At 33.6% G+C, this 20,805-nt stretch overlaps 3 protein-coding genes across 3 annotated transcripts; 2 read left to right on the forward strand and 1 right to left on the reverse strand.

The window, feature by feature from the left end:
• Nucleotides 1-4,023, forward strand: LOC7460527 (LRR receptor-like serine/threonine-protein kinase RGI1). Its single transcript, XM_002297787.3, has 2 exons — nt 1-3,191; nt 3,275-4,023. The coding sequence occupies exons 1-2, from the start codon at nt 251-253 to the stop codon at nt 3,790-3,792; spliced, it is 3,459 nt and encodes a 1,152-aa protein (XP_002297823.1). The 5' UTR covers nt 1-250; the 3' UTR covers nt 3,793-4,023.
• A 2,386-nt stretch (nt 4,024-6,409) lies between these two features.
• On the reverse strand, nt 6,410-7,641 carry LOC7496076 (uncharacterized). The gene is made up of 3 exons (XM_002299252.3): nt 7,374-7,641; nt 6,874-6,975; nt 6,410-6,741 (listed from the first exon to the last, which is right to left on the reverse strand). Exons 1-3 carry the CDS (start codon nt 7,491-7,493, stop codon nt 6,637-6,639), a joined length of 327 nt encoding a protein of 108 aa, XP_002299288.1. The 5' UTR covers nt 7,494-7,641; the 3' UTR covers nt 6,410-6,636.
• Nucleotides 7,642-13,778: 6,137 nt separating this feature from the next.
• On the forward strand, nt 13,779-14,180 carry LOC18094514 (glycine-rich protein 23). Its single transcript, XM_006368833.3, has one exon. The coding sequence runs from the start codon at nt 13,779-13,781 to the stop codon at nt 14,178-14,180; it is 402 nt and encodes a 133-aa protein (XP_006368895.3).
• Nucleotides 14,181-20,805: the final 6,625 nt, after the last annotated feature.

The raw sequence follows: 20,805 nt of genomic DNA on the forward strand, positions 1-20,805 counted from the left end.
TTTGTTGATCTCTAGGCATTGGTTTTTTCCTTTGATTAATGATATCTTATAGGATTATTTTCTTTTGTTTTGAGTTTTGTTTGTGCTTTGGCTTTAAATTACTAGGCAAAGGTGCTAAACACTGTAGTACTTGTTTTGTGTTTGATTTCAAAGCAAGCAAGAAATATGTTTTAGGCAGAGAGAGAGAGAGGCAGAAGTAGCAAAACCCAATGATGCAAACCCGAAAACAAAGTTTGGGAAATTGAGGCAAATGTCGATGCCCAGCTCGAGGCAAAACCTCCTCCTCTTCTCCTCCTCCACCTCCTCCTCCTCCTCCTCCTCTTCTTCTTCATTAACATTCTTTATCCTAAACACTCTTTTCTCAACTCTTCTTTTCACTTCTGCTGCTGCAATACCAAACCATGAGGCCTCTATTCTCTTTTCTTGGCTACATCCCTCTCCTTCAATATCTTCTTCTTTCTCTAATTGGAACAATCTTGATTCCACTCCATGCAAGTGGACCTCCATAACATGCTCTCCACAAGATTTTGTCACTGAGATAAACATTCAGTCAGTTCCTCTTCAAATTCCTTTTTCATTGAACCTCTCTTCATTTCAATCTCTTAGTAAACTTATCATCTCTGATGCTAATATCACTGGAACTATCCCAGTTGATATTGGTGACTGTATGTCACTTAAATTTATTGACCTTAGCTCTAATAGTCTTGTTGGAACCATTCCTGCAAGTATTGGCAAGCTTCAGAATCTTGAGGACTTGATTTTTAACTCTAATCAGTTAACTGGTAAGATCCCAGTTGAGATAAGCAACTGCATTAGACTCAAGAATCTGCTTCTCTTTGATAATCGTCTTGTTGGGTATATTCCACCTGAGCTAGGCAAGTTGTTCAGTCTTAAAGTCCTCAGAGCTGGCGGCAACAAAGACATTATTGGCAAAGTTCCTGATGAGCTCGGAGATTGCAGCAACTTGACTGTTTTGGGACTGGCTGATACAAGAATTTCAGGTTCTTTGCCTGTTTCATTGGGAAAGCTAAGCAAGCTGCAAAGTCTGTCCATTTATACTACAATGCTTTCTGGTGAGATTCCTCCTGATTTAGGTAACTGCTCTGAGCTTGTGAACTTGTTTCTTTATGAAAATAGTCTCTCTGGATCCATTCCTCCGGAGATTGGCAAGCTTCATAAGCTCGAACAATTGTTGTTGTGGAAAAATAGTCTTGTTGGACCTATCCCAGAAGAGATTGGCAATTGCACTAGCCTGAAAATGATTGACCTTTCTTTGAATTCTCTTTCTGGGACTATACCTGTTTCAATAGGAGGCCTTTTTCAGCTTGTAGAGTTTATGATTAGTAATAACAATTTTTCTGGTTCAATACCATCAAATATTTCTAACGCTACCAACCTTATGCAACTACAACTGGACACAAATCAGATCTCAGGTTTGATCCCACCTGAGCTTGGAATGTTGTCGAAGCTCACTGTGTTTTTTGCCTGGCAAAACCAGCTTGAAGGAAGCATTCCTTCAAGTTTGGCTAGTTGCAGTAACCTCCAAGCACTAGATTTGTCTCACAATTCACTCACTGGTAGCATTCCTCCAGGCCTGTTTCAGCTTCAAAACCTCACAAAACTTCTCTTGATATCCAACGACATTTCTGGTGCTTTACCACCAGAAATAGGTAATTGTAGCTCTCTAGTGCGTTTAAGGCTTGGTAACAACAGGATTGCTGGTACCATTCCTAAAGAAATCGGAGGTCTTGGAATCTTGAACTTTCTTGATCTGTCCAGCAATCGCCTTTCTGGGCCGGTGCCTGATGAGATTGGAAACTGCACAGAACTGCAAATGATAGACCTTAGCAACAACATTTTACAGGGTCCTCTGTCAAATTCATTGTCATCTCTAACTGGGCTCCAGGTCCTGGACGCTTCAACTAATCAATTTACTGGTCAGATACCAGCAAGTTTTGGTCGTCTTATGTCACTAAACAAGCTAATTTTAAGTAGGAATTCATTCTCTGGATCAATACCTTTGTCGCTTGGCCTATCCTCAAGTCTTCAATTGCTTGATCTCAGCAGCAATGGGCTCACTGGCAGCATCCCAATGGAACTGGGTCATATCGAAACCCTTGAAATTGCTCTCAATCTCAGCAGCAATGGACTTACAGGGCCAATCCCACCTCAGATATCTGCACTGACTAGGCTATCAATATTAGACCTTTCGCATAACAAGCTTGAGGGACAATTAAGTCCACTTGCAGGGCTTGACAACCTTGTTTCTCTCAACATATCTTACAATAACTTCACCGGTTATCTTCCTGATAATAAGCTGTTTAGACAGTTATCCCCTACAGACTTGGCAGGTAATCAAGGCCTATGTTCTTCAATCCAGGACTCGTGTTTCTTGAACGATGTTGACAGGGCAGGGCTGCCAAGAAATGAGAACGACTTAAGGCGGTCACGAAGGCTTAAGCTAGCACTTGCTTTGCTGATCACATTGACTGTAGCAATGGTGATTATGGGAACAATCGCAATTATTCGGGCACGAAGAACCATTAGAGATGATGATGATGATTCTGAGTTGGGCGATTCATGGCCCTGGCAATTTACTCCATTCCAGAAATTGAACTTCTCTGTCGATCAAGTACTGAGGTGCCTTGTGGATACCAACGTTATTGGGAAAGGATGTTCTGGGGTTGTTTATCGTGCTGATATGGACAATGGTGAAGTCATTGCAGTGAAGAAACTTTGGCCAAATGCAATGGCTGCAGCCAATGGATGTGATGATGAAAAATGTGGTGTCCGTGATTCCTTCTCAACAGAGGTGAAAACACTTGGTTCCATCAGGCACAAGAACATTGTTAGGTTCTTGGGTTGTTGTTGGAATCGAAACACAAGATTGCTTATGTATGATTATATGCCTAATGGAAGCTTGGGCAGTCTCCTCCATGAAAGAACAGGAAATGCATTGCAATGGGAACTTAGGTACCAAATTTTGTTGGGAGCAGCTCAGGGTGTGGCTTATTTGCATCATGATTGTGTCCCTCCAATTGTTCATAGGGATATAAAGGCTAATAACATTCTCATTGGCCTTGAATTCGAGCCTTACATTGCTGATTTTGGCCTTGCTAAGCTTGTTGATGATGGTGACTTTGCCCGGTCATCCAATACAGTTGCTGGATCTTATGGATACATTGCTCCTGGTAAGTTATCTATCTACAGTTCAGTTCTCATATGTATTTTTGATCTATGCAATCCTGCACTAATATTTCTCTGTTGTACACAGAATATGGCTACATGATGAAGATCACAGAAAAGAGCGATGTCTATAGCTATGGTGTGGTGGTATTAGAAGTCTTGACGGGCAAGCAACCGATTGATCCAACAATACCAGATGGACTACATGTGGTGGATTGGGTGAGACAGAAGAGGGGAGGAATTGAAGTGTTAGATCCAAGCCTACTATCTCGACCGGCGTCAGAAATTGAAGAAATGATGCAAGCATTAGGCATCGCCTTGTTGTGTGTAAATTCATCCCCCGATGAAAGACCAAATATGAAAGACGTGGCTGCAATGCTTAAGGAGATCAAACATGAAAGGGAGGAGTATGCAAAGGTTGATGTGCTCCTTAAGGGATCACCAGCACCTGATAATCAAGAAAATAAGAAGTCCAGTGGAGTTCCAGCGACATCATCATCAAAGGCAGCAACACAAAGTTTGTTTCCAAAGAGCAATAACTCAAGTTTCTCTGCATTCTCATCACTTTACTCATCTTCTTCCAACTCCAAAACTGGTTTCAAGTGAGAACTTTTTAATGGTCACAAAACTATGCAGAGGAGAAGCTTGTTTCTTCTATGTTTCTTCAGTTTCAAACTCTTTGTTCTTTATAATGTAAAGAGGGAAACGTTATAGTACTATTGTTTGTCGTCACTACATGAAGTACAACAAACAGAGCAAATACTAGCAGGCTTAGTCCTTGGTTTAATGCTCAAAAAGGATCAAATTGATGCTGAATAACTTCTGCTTTCTTACAAATCCTAAGTCCCCATTTACAGAGCACAGAATGAAAGAATACAGTGGATTGCTTAAAGATCAAAATCAGTACAAAATAAGTAATCAGCTTCTTGGAAAATACCAGATGGGGTAAACATTGCATTCATAACACTGGATAAGGTGGTCTGTAATTAGTTTAGGACCATGTTCATGTTGCTCAATAGCAATTGGAACCCCAATATCTAGCTAGTATCTTAGTGTCTCAGGTTTCTTCTCCCAAGGACTGCTTTTGGTTCATTACTGTAATAAAGCTGAGAAGTCAGCAGCACACTATTCAAATTAAGGCATTTCTAGGATGGATAGAAAGGAAGTATCCAGCGGAAAGTTCACAAAAAGTTTGACAGCCAGATGGACTCAGACTCGAAGATCAAGTCATTGAATTAACCATTAGGGTGGGTCCCATGATCTCTGACTGGGCACCCTTTCCATGCATAACCGGGGTCTGGCTGTCTGGGTATCACTTTTTCTCATTTTCCAGTTGGGCAATCATAATCAAAGAATTAGATTCCAAATTTGCACTCAGTCTATGCATGGGTACCGAGTTTTTTTTAGCACAGAAAGAAAGAAAAAAAGGTAAAATAATATAGTCGACAAAATATTTGGTGATATAGGAGTTGTATATGGCAACTGCGACATGTGAGTTCTAGATATTGTTTGTAATTTTTATTTTGCAGTTGCTATCTGTGAGTCGTAAAATGTATCTGTGATTAATTTGAAATTAATACTTAGAGCTCCTTTCTCCCATTCTTTTCTCCTTCTCCTTCTCCTTCCCTCTCTCTCCCCCTCCCATAGCAACCCGCCCATCCCTTCTCCTTGCCGCCAATGACCTTCCTCTCTCTTGCCCTACCGCGAAACACACCCAAAACACCACGAGATCACTTATCTCTCTCTAGCCTGAGATCACCGCCCCTCTCTCTCTCTCTCCACCGCGACTCATCTAATTTTCAACCAAAATAGCTACCACCGGTCACCATCACCACCCACATTCTACATTTCGATGTATAATGAACATTTTCTCTCTATTAATTTGATGTAATTTATGCTAATGTGTGTTAATTTGATTTCATACAATGTTAGGGTTTTGAATTAAGGATTAAGTTAATTAAATGTAGTTTGTGTTGATAATTAGGTTATTTTATAAAATAATATATGATTTTGGGTTGTTGTTAATTGTGAATTAACAAAATTATTTTGTTAAAGTTAGTGTTGATTTAGGTTAAATTATGAATTGTACCGAATTATATATAAAATAAGAAAATTAGCTATGGAATACATGAACTTGATTGATAATTTCATTATGGAAATGAAACTTGATGAATGTAGGTGTTCGCTAATTAATTTGATAAATTTAGGTTTTTGCTGATTATATTACCATTATGGTTTTGTTGATAAATTATGCTTTTTTATTAACCCCAAGAAATATTAATGAATTAAAATTGTGTTTTGTTATGTTTTTTCACGAAATATCTAGTAATTTAGGAATATTATGCTTTAATGATAGTATCATTGTCAATACCGATAATGATATCACATATAATGGAGAAAGCCATGAGTTTCTAACTGTTACATTAGACATGTCCTTTAATGAGTTATCTAGAATATATAATCAATTTGTCTGTAATATGTTTGAAATATATATATATAAATTGAAATTACTTGGAGGATGTTGCAAAACGAGGTTAGTTATGCTTGTTATATCATTGTACTAATCTGTAGTAATGGAAGTGTAGATTCAATGTTTGGGTTTGCGATGATTAATGAGATTAATATACTGGAGCTCTACTTGAATAATAGATCTAGATAAGAAAAATTTTCTTGCATGGAGTTGACCCGGGTTCCAAGTAACTCTCAAAGAACCACACAGGCATCACAAGCAGCTAGTCCATCTAGGTTAGATGGTAATGCAAGTAGACAAATATTATTGCAAGAAATTGTTAATATGAAACCTCAGTTGAGTATAACATCTGCTTCATATTGCTATATAGAACCCAAACCAAGTGACGACGAAGATGATAGTCACATTGATAGAGTTGAGGTTGAGAAGGAAAATAGAGAAGATTGTGAAGATGGGGATGCCGAGTTAGTTGAATCTGATAATTAATATTATTGTTCTAAAAGGTCAACAAATATATGGCTCCTCCTACTCTTGAATTTGAGGTTATGAGTTCGGATGATCAATACAGATGCAATGATTGAGCTAACAGTCATAAGTATTCATGCTTATTAGTTGATGAATTAAAAATTTAAAAAAATATCAGAGACAAATCTGAATGTTACAAGAGAGTGTGGAAAACGATTAACATCTATGAAGCAACTTGTATGTGTGGTAAATAAACAACTATAATGTCCATGCACGGTAATATCTCGATGGTTGGGCAGGCCGCCGCATAGTAATATTCTATAATTTATTGTTCATTATAATGTCCATGCTAGCGTTTCAGAGATAACTAAATTGAAAAGGAAAAAAACAGAGAAAATCAAACATATAGAAACTTGCAAAAAGGTAAGTTACCAGAAGTTGAAGAAATTAAGAAACGAATAGAAAAGAAAATATTTAGTCTTTATGTTCTTCATCGTGAACATACACGTATCAGTCTACATGCCAACTATTTTGTCCTTGATTACTGAAGCAGCCTTGTCTGTGATGGTTTCTGCAGTTTCAGATACTTTTTTTGTCACCTCCTTGGTCATATTTGTAACCTGATTAGCTCACACAAAACAATAACAAATTTATTAATACTCTTTATAATTTATACACAATTAATACGTCTGTCTTTTGATTGAAGTTCATAATACATATCCACATTAATCTCTGATGTTCATTACTCTTACAGTTTCAGCAGCATTCTTCACTGATCTTGCACCTTCTTTAACTGATTCTGCTGCCTCTGTTACACCCTTGCATGCTTCTGCGGTCTCTTCATCCTTTTTGGCCTGTGGTTTTGCACTAATTAAGTTAAGTTTCTTGAGAAAAAAAGGGTATTATATGCTCCCAATCTTGCACACAAAAGTTATAAAAAAGAATGATCGATCATGATGTATTCTAAATATGTTGAGTAATTCTCGGTGAAAAAGTAGTTGAATTTAAGGATTTGAATCGGGGAGAGACCACAAGCATTATATATCTTCACTCGCCATTGCTACACCAAATTAAGCATCATAATCCAAAGATACTGCATTGAATTGAAGAATATTTGTATGAGAAAATTATTTTCTTTCTTACACCTTTTTAAAGTATATATAAACATGAATGACAGTGAACACAGAAACAAGAACAAATTGGTCGTAAACACACACGTATGTATATATGAAAGAAATTACAGGAAACTCACCTGCAGTGGTCTAGAAGTGGCAGTGACAAAAGCACGGGGGCTCCCAGCAGCGCTGCTTGTAGATGTCCCTCTGGCAGTAAGGAATTTGGAAAGCACTGAAGTAATTTTCAGGGCTGACATCTTCTTGGTAAGCTATAAATGCTAGGTAGTTTTTGATTGCTCCTCTCCTTCTCAAGTGAAAACCAGCAAGGTTAAATTTATCACAAGCCCTGATTAACCACCTCCACATGTAAGTCTCTGGAATGTGACTCCTCCCTCTCGCCGGTTACTTTCATCGTGGGGATCCATCTTTCCCGGGTCATTCTTTCTTTAATTTCCGGGAGAATCGATCTTATTTTGTGCACTTTTTTCTCAAATATTAGATAGTGTAAAAGGAGACAATTGAAGACGAGATTGATTTATATTTCATAACATATTCAAGATATAATTAAATTTTTATGCATATCTTTATTTGATGAAGATGGTGGTAGAAAAGATAAAACAAAATGTAAAAATGTATGTTTTATTCCTTATAATAAATCTTGTTGTGAATGCTGTGTTTTTGGATGCAATTTAATTAGCCTTATTTTCTTTCACATTTGATTATCTTTTAGATAATTTAATAATTAATTACTAGTTTTTAACAACTAATTATTAAAATAAAATCTAATTTTAAACTTTTTAAATCTACACATTTTCCAATTCTGACAATGAAATAGTTCAATTTAATAATTAATTACTAGTTCAATTTGAGAATCAATTTTAAAAAAATATTTTGAAAACAAACTATAACACAGAAACAAACACCCACAAAGCAAATTTTCATAGTGAAAAGAGGACAGCCATAATTAACCATAATCAATGCAATTATCAATAGCTTGATATGTCCAGTATGTGCCATTTCCTTCACCAGCTCTACAATTCACTGCAATGTTGATGATTCTATGTATGCTGCTTCATCCATGTGATGCGCAAGACACCCTATGTATAGATCCGCACCATAAGACATATATGTAAAGTAAAAAACACAATCCAACATCTAGATATATTATTCTTTCCAAATTCACTTCCATTAAAATCTCATATTAAATGGGAATCTCATGAATTGAACAATTAGCTAATTAATTTCATAAATTCAATCACTGTAAACTTTAATCGAGAGGCTATTAGAAAATAAACTTTCGTTATTTATGAACCATTAATGCTGCCAATCAATCTATGCTTTCCGATTTTATTATATAATTTAGTGTAAAATCTAAGTACAATTACCATACAAAATTTCTCCTATTTAATAGTTTTCAATTAATATTATTGATATTTACTATTTGAATACTGAACTTTATTTTTAAAAACTCAAACATAAAAGAATAAAATGATAAAATGGAGTATAATAAATAATTTTAGATTAAGTTTGGTTCATGTTCAAGATAAAAATAATATATATATATATATAGGATAAATACAGAAATAATAAAAACGTGTTTAGTTGGCTTTGCATACTTTTGGCAATGTTTTTTGTTGCTAATTATAGATTTCTAGTAAGTACCTTATTTTTTAAAAAAAAACCTATCAATACAAATATATGTATTCCCATGTGCTTCTTTTTTTTTCTTATATTTTTGTGCTGTTAAACTGTAGTATGCCATTTTCACTAACTTCAAAAAGGATTCATCGTGTAAAGTGAAAAAAATAAAAGAAATTCTATGAGTTTAGGAAGTAATTACCAATATATATTTAAAAAAAGAGATAGATATAAGGATAAGAAAGAAACAATATAAATAATATATTTGTGTATATCCGAGTAGAGATATTTTTATTATTTTTAATGAGTTTGAAAGTGAATTTCTATTTTTTTTTCTACTTTTTTTTAATAATTGATTGTATAAGTTTGAAAGAAACAACAATGCATTTATTGTCGCTAAGACTTTGAACATGAAAATTCTTTTATAAAATCTTGATGAATTTGAGAAACTTAATTTGAGAAATAACTTTTAAAAGCCAAGGAATTCAACCCGAATAAATGAACGTTATTTCCGAAACATTATGACTAAAACATTTAAAATTTCAAAAATTGACTATTTTCTTTTAGTTGTGTAGAGCAATGACAACTTTTAAAAGATAAAAAAAATATATATAATATTTAATTGATAGATTAATTTAATTAATCTTAATTCTTCTTGTATTTATGATAACCACAGAATAAGTTTTCTCAATAATAAAATTGATGAAAGCAAGCCTAATAATAAAATGAATGATAATTTTCTTACCGACAAATTATTTGTCAATATAGAAAAAGAGTTTGCTATAAACTTCATAACATATATGATTATAAAAGAGTTTCACCGAATAGAAAATTATCAAGTATGATTTAATTTAGAGTTTTTTTTTATGTTTATATTAAACATCTTTAACTTTTAGTATTTATTGAAATATAATAGAGTACTACATATAAGAAAATCAAGATTTTTTCTTTGTTATAATTATTGAACTTATTGAAATGGAATTTGATTTTGTTTTTTACTTGTATCTATATATCTTGACCCCTCCAAGCTAGAATTTCTAGGTCTACCCGTGTAATGACCACCGAAAAATTTGAAAATAATACACAAAATTTCTTTTATATCCAAAACTCCTTTATTGTTAAGAGAATGATTAAAAATTATTAAGGGTATTTCTGGATACAAAAGAGAGCTTTTGTAATATTCACTTGAATTAATTAAAGAAGGGTTTTTTATATATATATTTTTAAAACTTTTAAATGATGATGGTAACTTCATGTAGTAAATTTCGTGAGAGTTTATATAATTTAAATTAAGAATTATTAAAAAGCTGAATAGATTATAAGCAAAGATACGGCAGCAATGTTTATTCAGTTTTTATTCCTTGATAGTAAGAATAAAGCTTCTCACGACAAGAGAGAACAATCAGTAATAACAGCAACAAATATTTGGCGGTGTACAATTCCCTCCGGCAAAACCACCAGCTCTGCAATATTTCTGACAAGAGCCTTTCGGTTCACATGAATCAAAGGTGTGACAAAGATTCATTGCTTCTCCTGTAAAGCAAAGTATAACAGCTAGCTAGTTAGGGTTTGTAAAATGAGCGATATAATAATAAGGTTTGAGTTTCTATTTACCTAGTGAGAAGAGGAGAGCCATCGCCATGATTGCAATTATCAAAAGCTTGAGATGTCCAGTATTTGCCATTCTCTTCACCTCTGGAATTCCCTGCAGTGGTGATGATGCTATGTATACTGCGTTATGTGATGAATATACAACATACAATTCACCTTCTATATATATATAGGATCACACCTTGATATATATGGAAATACCAAAACAAAATCTGATATCCAGATATTCTTTATAAGGATATAATACATTAAATCTAACACATTAAATGAGAATAAATAGCTAATCCCTTCTAACATTGAAAATCTTCAATGCTGAGGCAAATTGAAAAGAAACTTGGGTATTAGTGTGGGGTCTGCCTAAGATGTGCCGGCCAATCAATCACTACTTTCCAATTTTGATTATAAGATTTATCGTAAAATCTAAAACTATTTAGAAATTGTTTGGTAACGCGGTTTGCACGTGTTTTTAAAAAATTTAAAATTGTTTTTTGGTTAAAATTTAATATAGTTTGTATGTTTTGGATTGTTTTGATGTGCTGATGTCAAAAATAATTTTTAAAAAATAAAAAAACATCATTGGCATGCATTTCGGCACAAAAAATTATTTGAAAAACAACCGCTACCACACTGCCAAACATGTTCTTAGTCTCTTTAATTATTATTATTATTATTTATTTAAATATTGCGTTTTTATTCCTTCTTTAACTAAACCCTCCGGATCTATAATTAAAATATATAAAAAAATAATATAAATTATATCTTAGAACCTCATCTAATAACTTAAACTTTTGAGTTGAGATAATTTTTTAACATGATATCAGAGTGTTTTTGACCAGGTAGTCATGAGTTCGAGTCTCACCACCCTCATTTTATTTGATAAAAAATAAAACACAAGATAATATAGACATATGTAAGTTTTAAGTTCAAAAGGGTTTTTACTTGATAATGTATATTAAAAAATAATATAAATTATATTTGAAAATCTTACTTATAATTTAAGCTTTTAAATTAAATTTTTTTTTATACAATTCTCATCTTGATATATATAAAAATACAAAACAAAATCTAATATCCGGGTGTTGTTTATAAGGATATAATACATTAAATCTAATATATTAAATGAGAATAAGTAACAAATCCTTTCAAATATTGAAAATTTTCAACGCGGAGCCAAATTGAAAAGAAACCTAAGATGTGCCTGCCAATCAATCACTACTTTCCAATTTTATTTTAAGATTTATTGTAAAATCTAAAACTATTTAGTCTCTTCAATTATTATTATTATTATTATTAGTAGTATTTATTTAAATATTGTGTTTTTATTTCTTCTTTAACTTAAACCCCCCACCCCCACCCCCAAAAAAACAATCTAAAAAATACATTTATATAACATTTAATGGATGTCCATAATTAGAGTATATAAAAAAAATATAAATTATATTTTGAGATTTTACTTAATAATTTAATTTTTTAAATTAAAATAATTTTTAACATGAAATCCGAGCTTTTGAGTTGAGTTAATTACTCGAACATGGAAGGGAGGAATCTTCTTCTTTCATATAATTTATTTTTCCAAAGAAGCCAAAATAAAGTAAAAATTATTAAAAATATTGGTTCTTATTATTTTAGTTGCTATATTTTTGGGATTCTTTTGTATAATTAATATTTTTTCAATATCATCTTTTAATATTTGATTGGTTGGGAACTAGGCTTTAATTATGGTTTTTCTAGATATAGTGCTTAAAGTCTAATGACCTAAGTCATGGGTTTGTAAAGTTAATGCGAGTTAACATCTTCTTTTTTAATCATTTTTTTCAACTTTCAACATTGTTTTTTTTTTTAAAGGGGCTTTGTGAGTTTCTTTATTTTTTTTATCAGATTATCCTGATCTCATGATTTAGACTACGAGTTTGGCGAGGTAATTCGAGTTAACTCAGGTTGACTCAGTCCTTATTACTTGAGTTAGAAAGTTTGTCATACTAACTTGTGTTGAATTAAAATGATTTTTTTTTGTTATTTTTGTCTAATTTTATCCTTTTATATTTAATAGGCTGAGAATTAAGTTACAATTTGTTTTTTTTAAAAAAAAAATTTCAAGTTATTGTAATCATTTTTTTTCTAGTTTGGTTCATTTATTATTGTTGTCTATTTTTTTTTTATAATCAAACATATTTTTATCATTTAATTAAAATAAAATCAAGTTATTTAATTCAATCAAATTTATAAGAAAATTTCATTTAAAAAAAAATGCATGATTGCAGCATCTGAAAATGAATTTTTTTACGTATAAAATATAATCCAGCTGCAAGCATTGCGTGGGTCCTCAGCTAGTTAAAGTGCTAAACTGGAGCAGGCTTATAGCTAGGCCTAGTCTAGAACTGCCTCCGATCACATTCTCTCTTTTCGTGGATCATCTTGCCAAACCTGAACATAACCCGGATCAACACAAAAAGAAGATCTATACCGTTGATTTTTTAGGCCCTCACCCACTCTAGGCCAGCTAGAATGCTTGTTCCTTTTTTCTTTTTATTTTTTATTTTTTACCCTCAGATGGTGAATGGAGATGCCGACGTGAAGCTAGCTCTAGTTAAATCTCCCTCCCTTAAAGTATTCATCTTCAAAAAGCTGTCCGAGTCTCTATAGTGTTAGCTAATTATCTAGCTTTTATTGACATTATTTCAATGGATTTAATTTGGAGTAAATCAAACTCTCATTGAAGATGAGAGGAATTGATTAAGGAGGAAGCCGGTATAAACTCAATGGGTTTTATGTATCTCTAATATTATTATTCCTCTCTCGCTAACACATGTATGGAATACAATATTGATGATCAATATCTATGGTCACATGCATGTCACAGAGTCAGCTATGCATATATATATATATAAGATGATGATTACTATATGTTATGATTTATAAAGGATTGCTCGTTTTAGGTTCTGTTAATCCCTAATCTATCCCAGAGGACAAGAATGTTATGATTTGGGAGCGTTTAAAATTGAAGGTACGTACAAGTCAAAAACCATAAACAAAACTGGCAATTCACTTGAATGAACATGACACATGACTTCCTTAAATTTCACTCCTTTTGATTCACCTAACTCTCTGATACTAAATTCAAAGAATTTCCCTTCTCGAGATTATGAGAGCTATGTCTCATTGTCATTTATTATAACCCCTTTATTATCCTCAACCGTTAGCCACCCTTCAAATCCCTATAAAGCTCACATCCATGCAAAACCACAAGCTCAAGTATTACTTACTTCCATAGAAGAGAGAAAGAGGGGAGGGAGATGGCTAGCTGGGTTGTGATTTTTGTGATTGTTTTAGCATTTGTGCATGCATCTGCACGTAATGTTCCTAGTGATGCTGATCTTGATAGCAAAAATGTTGTGCCTAATGAAGAGCAAGTGTTGCATGCTAGTGCACCAATGGCCGAGTCACCTAGCAGCACTGGCCTTAAGGACAAAAAGAATTTCATATATGGTGGTGTTGGTGGCTTTGCTGGGATGGGAGGCTACGCTGGTATCATTGGTGGACTGCCAATTATTGGTGGCCTTGGTGGACTTGGGAAAAATGGAGGGATTGGAGGGGTTGGTGGAATAGGAGGTGTTACTGGCCCTGGCACTGGTGGTCTTGGTGGTTTAGGAGGTGCAGGTGGCGGTGCAGGTGGTTCGACTCCACCATTGCCTTAAGTCAATAATTAGCTTCGTGTTCTTTCTTGCTTTGTTTGGTGTTTTAGGGAACTGTCTGAGACAGGTCGTTGTGCTTAGTACTAGTTATAATTAGTCACTGTCCTTATCAAATAGTTGTCTCCTTGGAGACATCTTATGTTTTGTGTTGTTGTCACCGGAAAAAAAAAGATGTTTTGTGTTGTTATCTCATGTTTCAATGCTAATTGTAGTAACTTCCTTCGTATTGTTTGCAGAAACCTGCATTTTTGTCTCAGCTGGAAATTATCATGCACAAACAATTGCTTCTCTTGTTTTAATTAGTTGTGATCTGTGAAGTAGAAAACAAATTATATAAGCCAGAACCCAAGCATACATGTCAGTTTCTGGCGTTTAGATTATGATCCTTTCAGGCACTACTGATTTTTGCTTCCATGATCAAAATATATGTATTAAGTTTTGTGGATGTATCTGGGGACCATACTAACAAACAGTTGACTACTTCAGCGAAAGATATTAAGTTGAAGCAAGTTTTAGCTTTAATCGGACATCCATTCTCCACCTTGCTGGTCATGTATAACACCAGAGCTATATATATATGTGTGTGTATATATACCGCGATTTCTTAAGATATTGATATTAGTAGTAGATTATACTTCACAACACAGTTTAAATCTATGTATAAGAGTGTTGTTGAATCATGTGTTTCTTGGCTAAAAAGATAAAAATTGCACGCAGCTTCAGCTATTATTATTATATTTTATTTTTACAAATCATTTGATTGGCTATTATATGTGTCAGACAAAATCTAGCTCACATTTTGCATGTATACCACCTGTACGGTCAATGCCATGCAGCAGGTTTTATGTATCCGTTAAATGTATGCATTTATTGACTATAAATTCCTGGCAGAAATAGGATCTATTGTCGAAACTGGCACGACATTTGTCGATGTCACGGGTTGAGCATATCTAGCTAGTCAAATGCTACAAAAGCAACAGATACAATTGTTTTGTTGATTTGCTGTTTCCTAGTTCTGAGAAAGAAAACCGATCTGCCAAAAAGCAAAAGAAGCATAAAACAAATGCAAGATGAATTACTATCCCAACAAAACCTTGAATTCATATGAACAATACATACTCACCAGTGCCTTGTTCTCTTAACACATCATTGAGACTTGTTTGCGAAGATTATTTGTAAGACTATGAATATAAATGCTCACTACACCCGAAGTATTGCATAATCACTTAACAATAGTAAATTTCAGGGCATAAGAATGATACCACCATCAGACAGACTACAGAAGAATTATTAATTATGATGATGATGATTGTTTTTTTTTTTTTGGGTATGGAAACTGAGATCATTGATCTTTTTTATTCATTGCTCTGTGATTTGGAAGTTTTGAAATTATTTTATGCAATGGATTGGATTTTTTTTTTCAGGAACATAATCATTTATTTGATATGAAATTTCATTGCAAAGCCATTTAAATCGCTTTGTTGTAGTATCTTGTAATTTATTTAGATTATTCGTTTTTAATGTTGCTAATCTTGATTAAAATAAAGTTTATGATTTAACTTTTCATCGTTTAGCTCAATAACTTCAAGTTAGATTTTAGAATTTTACTTATACAAGTATTGATCTAACTAGGTGTTCAGATTGTGTGTTAAGATAGTCTAGTGCTTATGATTAATATATTTTTTATATAATAAGTATTTTTTTAGTAAATTTATCGTTTTTGTGATAGCACTAACTAAATCTTAATTATATTTTCCCTCGAATAAGTATTATATAAAAATAGCTAACACATAATTCTTGTATATTTATTCAAGACACTATCATATGCTACAAGATAACTATTAAGGAAATTTAGCTAGCCAGCTAGCATATGATAGTGATATACATGCATAAATGTTGAGACGGGCTAGCTACTAATGCAACATCCCTACCACCTGAAAACAAACTTACCAAACACTAAGATAATGAAAGATATTTTTGCTAGATGCACACAACATTGAAGGGTTTATGTATTACAAAATGGAAACATCATGGATTTATGGGCACTAACAAATTAAAGCAAGCCGGTCCTGCATTTAACACTTATTAATTTGACAGCGCGCCTAGCTAGGAGCACCCTTTACCTTGATCACATTCACCTCCACCACCTCCACCACCTCCACCGCCACTTCCACCTCCGCCGCCTCCTCCTCCACTGCCACCTCCGCCGCCGCCGCCGCCGCCTCCTCCTCCTCCATAGCTGCCACCTCCAAAACCAAAACCACTTCCAAATCCACCCGACCCTCTTCCACCCCCGCCCGCACTACTAGACTGATCACCATTATTTCCTCCACCACATTGATCTTGTCCACCATCAAAGTCCCCACCATTATCATCACAATTTCTACAACTCGCACCTCCAACCCCATTGCTTCCTTGACATCCACCGTAATCTGTATTGCAACCATCAACCTTACCGTATAAAATATATACCACAGAGAGCAGGACAACGAAAAAATAACAGAATTGCTTCATATTTAATTTTGTTCTGATAGAAAATACTTTTTGGTTATGCTTGAAATCCAAGTTCATTTATATAGAAAGCAAGCTACAAAGAAGGCACGTTAATCCATTATGTGGCTCATGTGAATCCGAAAAATGCTATGGAGTACCTGAATCTATCCCCCGTGAGCACAACTCGTGAAAAACTTCTGTCCTTGTTTGTGTTTTTATCCCATGTCATCAGGGACATAAAATCCAAGGTAAATTTGTCCATACATTACCTGCATGCAGTTTTCTACCTGCTATATGCAGGCGTCATCAATCTCAAGATCAGTGCAGTAAGGGCATGATGAACATGCATACATACTCCCATAATGCCCTAACCTATGCTTTCCAATCTGAAGCGAATTAGAGAAAAAACCTTGCTTTAGTCATGCATGTATATATAAAGTAGAATATTCCACTTGCAAGAAGGATTAGTATATCCATGTAATTAATTCATGCAAACTGAAGACTGTCAACGCAATACAAGGGGGAAAAGGTCATATCATGATGTACTGCATATATAATGCAGGACTATATATGTCCACTGAATCAACGGGAACTTTCTTTATAAATACCAGCTTGTCAATTTGTTCCTCAAGAATTACTTTTCTTGCCAATCTGTGTGCTACGTGGTTTAGTGCTGCTTTAGGTTCAAATCTGACCTGTTGAAAATCAAGAGCTTCGATGGACTGTCTTCAGTGCCTGATGTCTTCTTCTTGTGAGAATTTACAACAGATTATCATTCGCAAGTCGCAACCTCTACCTTGCAATATTCCATATTCAATGCTATATAGGATTGCTTCAACCTACCTCCACATAGCAAATGTGTATGAATTAGAAGGACAGCATCGGTAATAAATCGATAGCATAATTTCTTTTCTTTTCTTTTCTTTTCTTTTATAATAGTAGAATTTTATTCATGAGATTTTTCATTACTAGTGATTTTGTGTGATATATTATAATTTTTTACTTGAAGGAATATATATTTATTTAATTAAACCTATTTGTTAAAAAATAATTCATTTACTATTATATATAAAAATTTAAAGAATTGATAATGTTAGACTCAATCATTAATTTCTTGAATTTGGCTTATGACTAACCTAACATGCCTGAGCTAAAGATACTGCCAAATCCAACTTGCTCGGGGGTTTAACACATTGTCAAACATAATTGTAGCTACGTCTGACTAGCACTAGATCCAATATATCTTCACTAAAACATGTTTGTGTGTTCTTAAAAAATTTTACCTTTAAATTTTCCTTGAAACAAAGTTTTTTTTTTTATAAAGATATAAAGATGAAACCATCAGAAATCCCACATAAAAAACAATATATCAACAAACAATTTTATAAGAGTATTTGGTTATTTTATATTTTTATCTATTTTATATAAACATTTACCAAACGCTTATTCCTTCTCACTGACCTTTATTTTCGGACATGGTAAGGCTAGCTTGTAACCCTGGGGGGTCTTCGAGGTGATGAAACGTTGTCCCAATCAAATGAGCTTGGTTTGTTGAAGCAACTTACCTAGCCTTCCCGATCCAAGCCTGACGTGAGTAAGGCATTGCTTGAGACTGATTTCACAGAGCATAAAAAAAAAAAGCTCCTTCTTCAGGCAGTGGATGGATTGCGAGCTGGTGATACGCAGGTCCAACGCGTATTCATGGGTTGAGATTCTAGGCTTCTAGCTGCACCCAATTCTCCAACTGATGGTGTTGCTTCTGTTAAGAACTATCCTGTAATTTTATTACTATTTAAGCTTAACTTTTTTTCTTGGTAGACTATAATAAAAATTAGAAAGACTATGCCAAGCTCGTTACAAAATATAAAATTAAACATTTTAACGTACTTATACGTTTATATATTATTCCAATCATGTTTGTTTAATTATATATTTTAACGTACTTATACTTAAACTTTTGGGTTGAATTAGTTCTTTGATATGATATCAGAACCTTAATGACCAAGCGGTCACGAGTTCGAATCTCACCATCCTCATTTATTTGATAAAAATTAAGTACAAAGTAGTATGAGTCTATACGAGTTTCAAGCCCAAAGAACTTTCACTTGAGGAGGTGTATTAGAGAATAATATATAAATCATATCATGAGACCTTACCTAACAGCTTAAATTTTTGGATTAAATTGGTTCTTTGACAATAAAAAAGTGAGCCTTTTATACTTGGTTGGATCAGGTAAAGAAACCTTCTTTTCTTTTGTAACCTCTCAAATCTTTAATATTTCTTGTGTTCTTTATACTTTTTCTTGATGAAGTAGTAGAAAAACTTGACATAAAAGTGGATTTTCCCTGTCTAAGTTCTAGACCTGAGTTATACCCGCATAACAAGTTTCTCGTGAAACAAAAAACACTTCAATGCTTAAGTTAGTTTTTGAGTTTGGTTCCTCAAATGACAAACGAAGCAAATAAAAAATTAAGTAGATGATAATCATGTGTTTTTTAGAGAAAAGATATATGTATGAAGATATCTATTTATTCTATACTGGACAAGTCCCCTAGGTGTAATGGAGAGATGCTATAAGTGTAATGTCCTTTTTTTTTTAAGTATTATTGAGATGAATTATTTTCCTTCTTTTTTGCTAAATCTGAGAATGTATAGCACATCTTTAAAAATATAAAAAAAATATATGGAGTGGCTCACTATGAAAGGTGATATTTTTCACTATAGTAGCTCTAGCTGAAATCATAGCTTATACAACTTAACTACGTGGTAGCTTAAAAAATAAAAAAAAATCAACATAAACAATGATAGAAGAGAAGAGAGAGAAAAAGAGGTGAGAGGAAGGGAGGTGAGCCTAAAATAATATTATTCATGAATGAGGTAAAGACAATGAGATTAACTAAAATAGTAAATAAGTGTTAATATAATATAAATAGTACGCATCAAAGAAGCTGAAATAGTACTATTCACTAAAATAGTAAATAGAAGAGCCTCTTGTTGTCAATTGGCCCAACCAAGCTACCTTATAGCACCGTTGGGCCGCTTTTTTATTTTATTTTTTTATCATCAATTAGTAAAAAATTACAGTTTAAATGAGAATAAATAAATGAATCATTTTTCATCCTCTCCTGTGTAAAGTGGGTTGTTATAAGTTAGACTATTTAATTACCATGTTTTTCTTTGCCAAAAAAATAAATTCTTAATTTTGATTAGTGTATAAAAATCTAACGAAGCTAGTAAGACTTTGAACTAAACATGAATTATCAACGGACAAAATTGGCCTCGAAATCATTGTATAATTATTGACGTAATGAAGAATGTCTATATATATTAATTAAGTGTCGAACACCCCTTACTATTAGCTAAAAATTAATTAAACAGTTAATTGATTTATTTTATTAGGGAAATAGTCATGTTATAAGGATATGGCTACCAAAAAAAATCAAAGAAAATGTAGTACAAATGCAAATCAAAGCACAGCCACAACTCCAGAGGCTCAAAATGGTACTCCACTGCATAAACTCCAGTAGCAGCAGATGAGAAGATCTCCTGGAGATGAAACCGCTGCAGCTAGAACAAGTAGTATGGGCTTAACTAGTTATCTTTCCATGCAGGCACCCAAAAACAGGAAGAACATTCATCTTTGGATAAGGTTCTACAAATGTCCAAGGGTTCGATTTCTAAAAGCTATCTTAAAGCCCCGATTCCTGTTTATTTGGTCAAGATCTAATTAAGAACCTAGAGTCCCTTATGAATATCAATTATTATTTTTGTACAAAAGACGAATCTCTAGTGTCGCCTCAGGCCCAGAAAACATGACAGTACCAAGGGCTTATTTATACTCGATATGAAATTAGATGATGCAATGATGTAAGACCAACATCTGCATGCGTGCTTAGCTACATGTGTTGATTACAGATGCAACAATAAAAAATTTATTACAATTACTCGCTTCCAATATTGCATGTATATGGCACAGCTCGATTTATCGTGACCTTCACGCCTCCCCCTCGAGTGAGTATATATATAGAACTACTGCCTTTTCCATAACCATGCACTAGTACAAGGAAAATTAAACCGTTCCCTACAGTAGTGACTGGAAATCACGGGTCCTTCACTTTTGGTTTGCTCAGCAATT

The sequence above is a fragment of the Populus trichocarpa genome, chromosome 1 (assembly GCF_000002775.5).
Source record: "Populus trichocarpa isolate Nisqually-1 chromosome 1, P.trichocarpa_v4.1, whole genome shotgun sequence".
Lineage (NCBI taxonomy): Eukaryota > Viridiplantae > Streptophyta > Magnoliopsida > Malpighiales > Salicaceae > Populus > Populus trichocarpa.